Consider the following 7072-nt stretch of genomic DNA (forward strand, 5'->3'; position numbering starts at 1 on the left):
AACTTGCACTGCCACTAGTTCCCTCCCCCTGCCCCTGCCCATGCCTCTGCTCCACAATTTCGTGGGACGTGAGTGGAAAGCGAAAATGTGGTGTGGCACAAAAATGATTGTGTATGTTAAGTTTGGCACGCGCCACGCCTACAATAAACCGCAAGAGTCAAAGGAGCCAGAGGACAGGATGGGGGTTATACATATATACAAAAAGATGGAGAGAGATAGAGTGTCCACGAAAGTATGCAACATATTTCACAGTTCGAGGCAGATGGCAATGGAAAAAAGGACAAAACAGACCCCTGGGAAAGCGCCACTGTCGCCACACGCCCACACTCAAAAGCGTGACTGTTACTTGCAGAATCCCAGAGCACCCAACGCCCCCATCCACACCCATTTTACCGGCTCCATCCCCCCTCCAACCCTTGAATCATACCCCTTCCATTCGAAGAAGAATTTTTGAATTATGAGCGCTCTGGGCGTAAGTTATACTTAACTACATGCCGCAAAAGTTGCTACGCTCTGTGTCATGTTTATTGCGATTTCATGTGCCATTACACCCACCAGCGAGAGAGAGAGAGATAGCATTGATGCGACAGAACGAGATGGCAACGGCCAACGAAACTGCCTGCTAATCTGTTGATAAATAAACAGAGTGCACAACTTGATGGCTTCATATCAACAAAAGGTGCACTGGGAAAAAAGGGTGACTCAATAAACTTTGGGTGCCATTTATAATAAGAGAAAGAGAGAACGAGAGACTTCAAAGAATCTTTGGGAATAGAAATAACTTATAACGTTGTCCAACAGTATGCAATAAACAAAAATATACTTTTTAAATTTTTCTATTTAGATATTTGTTTAACAATTTCTTTATTGCAGTTTAATTATATAGTTTGTTTAAAGCAAAAATAATTTTTTTAAATATAAAACAATATAAAAACCAGTAAAAATTGTTTAAAATATATCTCTTTTTTTCTGTGCATAAACTTGTGTCGTTGACAAATGTCAAAGCATTTTTACCTGTGCCATGGCCACACTTTTCCGCACCCTGCGAATTTTTGCATGCTCTTCACGTCGCTCTCGCACGCAAATGTGACCAGAGTCATGAGAGCTGTCATTGTTGTTTTTGTCATTCATCACCAAGAGCGAGACGGGGCTATATGTAAATAAAGAATTGTCACTTTGACACGTCAGATGCGTGCCAATCTCCCTATTTTCACCCCCACTTCCGTCACTTTGAATTTATTTCCCTATTTCCGAGCTTTTATTCGATATTGTATTTATTCATTGCAAATATCAAGCATCCTGATTCTCATTGAGGCATTTTATGGCGTTGACTTCTTTAAGACTGTGATTTAAACTTAGAAGTGATTTGATAAAAATTAAAGTACATATTGGGCTCTAAGCTAAGAGTAAAGTCCAACGATGGTGTTAAGCTTTAAACGATATGCTAGAAGAAAGTTGTTTAGAAAACCGCAATAAAAGCCTTATCGAATTTATTTAGGAAAAATAATAATTGCAATTAGAAACACCATGGTCGAGTGACGCGACTAGCTGATACCCTTTACTCTGCTCAATACCTATGCTCTTTTTCTCATTTGTTTTAGTAAATGCTCGCTGCATATGGGCTTGCTCGCGCTTGCTGCTCTATACCACTCACACTCTCTCGTTTTCCCCGTTCCACTTCATTTCGTCGACAATTGCAGTATAATTTGTACGTTTTTTCTTTGGATCTTCCTTTGTGCAAGTGCACTGGAATTCTCTCTTTGTAACTTCTCTTTGCAATTTACAGTTTATTTTGGGTTGAAATTTTGCACACCAACGCAGCCAATATTTGTGCTAGTAAATGCTCTGCCGTAAGACGAGTTTAAGCACCTCTGCCTTAAAATAAATTTTGGATTTTGGTAAATTATGAGGTATTGACAAAAATTAAATATAAGTTTAAACAAAGTCATAAATTTTAATTTATAAACACCTTATCTTTTCCTGGCTTATGGGAGTTAAAGTGGATGTGGTGGTACCTACTGAGATCTCCTCGTTTATGCAGAAAGAAGCTGGTTCAGCGGTTTGTGGGAGTTATGGGAGGCTTGGCAAGATGGTGAAACATCCTTGAGATGCTTTTTTATTTCCAATATATGCAAACTTACTCCCAGCTTTCTACCTCTTATGGTCCCGAATATATCAGCATTCATACACTTGTAGGCTCTGCTTTATAGTTAGTTAGTTAGACTTAGGAAAACGGATAAAGCAAATCGAATTAATTTGTGTCGCCAACTTAAAGCGAAGTTAAAAATAAACATGAGCATACTAAACAGCATTCAGTTAGTTCCCGTAAAGATACTAACCAACCAAGATGTGTATTGGATGGATCTTGGCCATATACACTTTATGGCAATTTTCAAATGCCCTTTACATGCCGAAATTTCTATGCGTGCCACCATATGTTACCATCCATGGTAGATGCGTGATTCCAATTAGCAGTCAACCGAAGAATGTGGTAAGAACTAAGTTGTCCATTATAATCTTTATTTTTTAAATATCTTTCTGATCTTAATAATAATCCAAAATTCTGGATACATACTTTTATCTCTTTGTTTGCTCCATAGCCGAGTTCCGGGAACAATCCCAATCACCACAAGCATTCGGAAAATGAAAAGAATAGAATAGACGACTCGGGAGAATATTTTGAAAGTGGACATGGGAAACATCTAATAGAAACAAGTTCATCAATAAAAAAATCCGAAAATAAAGTAAGTACGTTTTTTCAATATTTTTTCAAATAATATTCTTATTATTTTAATAGCATAAACATGAAAGTCGTTACAACAGTAATACCAAAAATGAGTCCAGGCACTTGAGCATTCAAACAAACCCATCGCAATTTTCCCCACCTGCGGTAGGGATTACACAACGTCCTGCAAGTTCTACATTTTATCAAATTTGTCTTAACTTTTTTTTTGGATTGCTTTCTCCTATTGTTCCTTCGGTAAGTATTACAATTAATAATTATATATTTTGCTAAAAAATTACATTTCAAGATATCTACTACGAAACCGGATCGAGCGTCGATAAATTCTACCGTTAATGGCACAGATAATTCGATAAATAGTAACTTGCCTTTACCTACGGTAAATATCAGCTAAGCTACGTTACGTTACGTTAGTATTTCTCTTTGCTATTTCTACCGCTCTCACTCTAACGAGAGCCGAAGAAGAGCCATAGCAGAACAACAAAAAATGATGTGCTCTGCTCTGCTCGGAGCTTCGGCGAGTGGCGAGATATATGGCTATAGCAGTAGCAGAAAATTATATTCTCTGCTCTGCGTAGCCGTAGCCAAAAATTGAGAGACAAATGAGAGCAGAGCAAATTATTTGTTTCTTGTGCTTCGGCTCTCGCGTATGTTTGTTTTTTTCTTTTTGTTTCTCGCGGCCAAGGAGCGGAGTAGTAAATGCAAGCCCTGAACAAAATATTAGTGAATGTTATAAATCTAATTAAATTTAAACTTACTTTCTAAAGGGATATCCGCCACCAAACGCTCCTGCGGTATGTATAATATGCCTAACTAAAGTACTTTACATAAAAATCATTTTTTAGATAACTATAAAAATACAAGGAGGACCGTCGATAAATCCTATACTTCCAGATAAATCGATCAATGGTAACGTATTACCCGATTCGATTAGCCCACAAAAGCCGCCATCTCCTGTGGTAAAGATAAAAAATTTAATGAATATTATAAAGTTAATCAAATTTTTATAAACCTAATTTAGGAATTACCTCCATCTAACTTTCCTTCGGTATGTGTTACGTTCTTAAATAATATACTTTACCTAAAACCCCTTTTTTTTTAGATAACTGTTACACTACAGGGAGGACCTTCGATAAATCCTATACTTCCAGATAAATCGAACAATAGTAACTCCTCATCCGAATATGCGATTAGCCCACAAAAGCCACCATGTCCTGCGGTAAGGATAACTAAGTTAAAGATATTAAGATGAAATTAAATTTGTATTTACTTTATTAAGGAAATCCATCCACCAAATGCTCCTTCGGTTTGTGAAATATTCTTAATTAAAAAATTTTACATAAGAATTATTTTTTTAGATGACTATAACAATACAAGGAGGGCCATCAATAAATCCTTCCGTTCCTGTCACAGATAACTCGAAAAACTTAACTTCTGAAGATTCGATTAATACAGAAAAGTCACCCCCTCCTCTGGTAAAGAGAACACGTTTAATGGTTATAAAATTTTAATTTACTTTTTTTTAGGAATTGCATTCAACCACTGCTCCGTCGGTAGGTCTTACCTTCTAGATTAATATACTAAGCATTGAAATCATTTTTTAGATTACCGTTAAGGAACCGGAGGGACCATCGATACATTCTACTGTCCCTGTCACAGATAGTTCCACCAACTCAACACCTGGACAGTCGATTAGTACACAAAAGCCACAACCTCCTGTGGTAAAGCAACACTTTTAATAAACTGTTTAATGATTATAAAAATTTGATTTACTTTTTCTAGGAAATGCATTCAACAAAAGCTCCTTTGGTAGATAATATGTCCTATATTAATATACTAAACATTAAAATCCGTTTTTAGATTACAGTTACAGAACCTGAGGGACCATCGATACATTCTACAGTTCCTGTCACAGATAGTTCGATAAACTTACCATCTGGAGATTCGATTAGTACACAAAAACCATCTGCGGTAAAGACAACATGTTTAATGAGTTGTTTAAAGATTAAAACATTTTGATTTACTTTTTCTAGGATTTGCATCCAACCACTGCTCCATCGGTAGGTCGTACGTGGTAGAATAAAATACTAACCATGAAAATCCTTTTTAAGATTTCAGTTACGGAACCTGAGGGACCATCGATACGTTCTACTGTTCAGGTCACGGATAGTTCGATCAACTCACCATCTGGAGATTCGATTCGTACACAAAAACCATCAACTCCTGTGGTAAAGCAACAAGTTTAAAGAACTTTTTAAGGATTTAAAAATTTGGATTCATTTTTTCTAGGAATTGCATCCAACCACTGCTCCATCGGTAGGTCGTACGTTCTAGATTTTTATACTAACCATGGAAATCCTTTTTAGATTTCAGTTACGGAACCGAAAGAATCATCGCTACATTCTACCGTCCCTGATTATTCAATTATAACTGTACGAAAGCCACCCCCTCCTGATAAAAACAATAAATTTTATGAAAATTTTAAAAATTATAAAATTTTTATATTCTTTTTTAGGAATTGCATCAAACAAATGCTTCTTCGGTAGGTATTACATTGTAGAATCTAGATTAATGTACTAAGCATTAAAATTCTTTTTTAGATTTCAGTTACAGAACCGGAAGGACCATTGATACATTCTACCGTCCCTGTAACGGATAGTTCGATAAACTTGCAAAGTAGTGATTCGAGTAGCCTATCAAATCCTACCTCAACATTGGTAAAGTTTATATTATAATTTAATGAAGTGTAAGAAATGGATTCGGTTTTAATTGTCAAATGATTATTTTTAGATACCTCCGATAACTACACCCTTTATCGAAAATTCCAATTCTCCAAATGTGGTAAAGTTTACTTGATTTTTCATTAATAAATTACTGTAAATGACATTTTCCCTTTTAGACATTGAGTACGCCAATACCAAAAGAGGTTAGCCTAATTAAATAAAATATTTGTACGTTTCCTGGACAAATGATTATTTTCAGATTTCTCCAATAAGTAGTCTTCCTTTTGAAAATTCCAATTCTCCCAACATGGTAAGGATTACTTACTTTTTCATTAATAAATTACTATAAATGACATTTTCCCTTTCAGACATTGAGTACGCCAATACCAAAAGAGGTTCGCAGTATTAAGAAATAAGAGTGAGTTTCATAGTCACATGATTATTTTCAGATAACTTCGATAACTGAGACCGATATCAAAAATCCGAATCTTCCCAACGAGGTAAGGATTACTTAAATTGTCCTTAACTTATTAATATAAGCCATATATCGTTTTTTAGACATTGAGTACAGAAATACCACCAGAGGTTTGCAATGTTTAGAAAATATATGAGCGTTTCCTGGTCAAATGATTATTTTCAGATACCTCCGATAACTACTTCCTTTATCGAAAATCCCAATTCTCCCAATGTGGTAAGGATTTCTCATTAAAATTGTACTGTGAATTACATTTCTTTGTAGGCATTGAGTTCACCAATACCACAAGAGGTTTGCAGTGTTTATAAAATATGAGTTAGTTTCCTAATGAAATATTTATTTTCAGGTAACATCGACCACTGAGCCCGATATCAAAGGCCCCAATCCTACCAATGTGGTAAGAATTACTTGACTCTTCATTGAAATGCCATTATGAATTAAATTTCCTTTCCAAGGCATTGAGTACATCAGAACCCCAAGAGGTTTGCAGTGTTTATCATTGATAAGTACGTTAAATGGTCAAATGATTATTTTCAGATAACTTCGACAACTGAGCCGGATAACGAAAATCCCGATCAACCCAATGCTGTGGTAAGATTAGCCAAATTGTCTTTAAAATATTTTTATTAGTTACATTTTTCTTTCTAGACTTTGAGTACTTCAAAACCACAAGAGGTTTGCAGTGCTTATCAAAAATATGTAAACGTTTGATGGTTGAATGATTATTTTCAGATAGCTTCGATAACTGACCACAATACCAAGAGTACCAATCCTCCCAAAATAGTAAGGAATACTTGATATTTAATTAATACATATCTTAAATCACATTTTTCCTTTTAGACATCGAGTACACCAATGCCTCAAGAGGTTTGTGGTGTTTATAATAAATATATGCACGTTTCTTGGTTAAACGATTTTTTTCAGATATCTCCGATAACTACTCCCTTTACCGACCACCCCTACCCTTCCAACGTGGTAAGGATTACTTGAAATTAAAATTAAATTAAATTAAATTAGATTTCCTTATGTAGACATTGATTACACCAATTCCACAAGAGGTTTGCAGTGTTTATAATATATATGAGAGTTTCATGGTGAAATGATTATTTTCAGATACTACCGATAACTACT

General features: G+C 35.4%; 1 protein-coding gene across 1 annotated transcript; it reads left to right on the forward strand.

Annotated features, from left to right (window-relative positions):
* The first annotated feature begins 205 nt into the window (after positions 1–205).
* LOC108112154 lies at positions 206–454 on the forward strand. Its single transcript, XM_017221902.1, has one exon. It carries the CDS (start codon positions 206–208, stop codon positions 452–454), a length of 249 nt encoding a protein of 82 aa, XP_017077391.1.
* Positions 455–7072: the final 6618 nt, after the last annotated feature.

This window comes from Drosophila eugracilis, unplaced genomic scaffold (genome assembly GCF_018153835.1).
Source record: "Drosophila eugracilis isolate 14026-0451.02 unplaced genomic scaffold, ASM1815383v1 contig_90, whole genome shotgun sequence".
NCBI lineage: Eukaryota > Metazoa > Arthropoda > Insecta > Diptera > Drosophilidae > Drosophila > Drosophila eugracilis.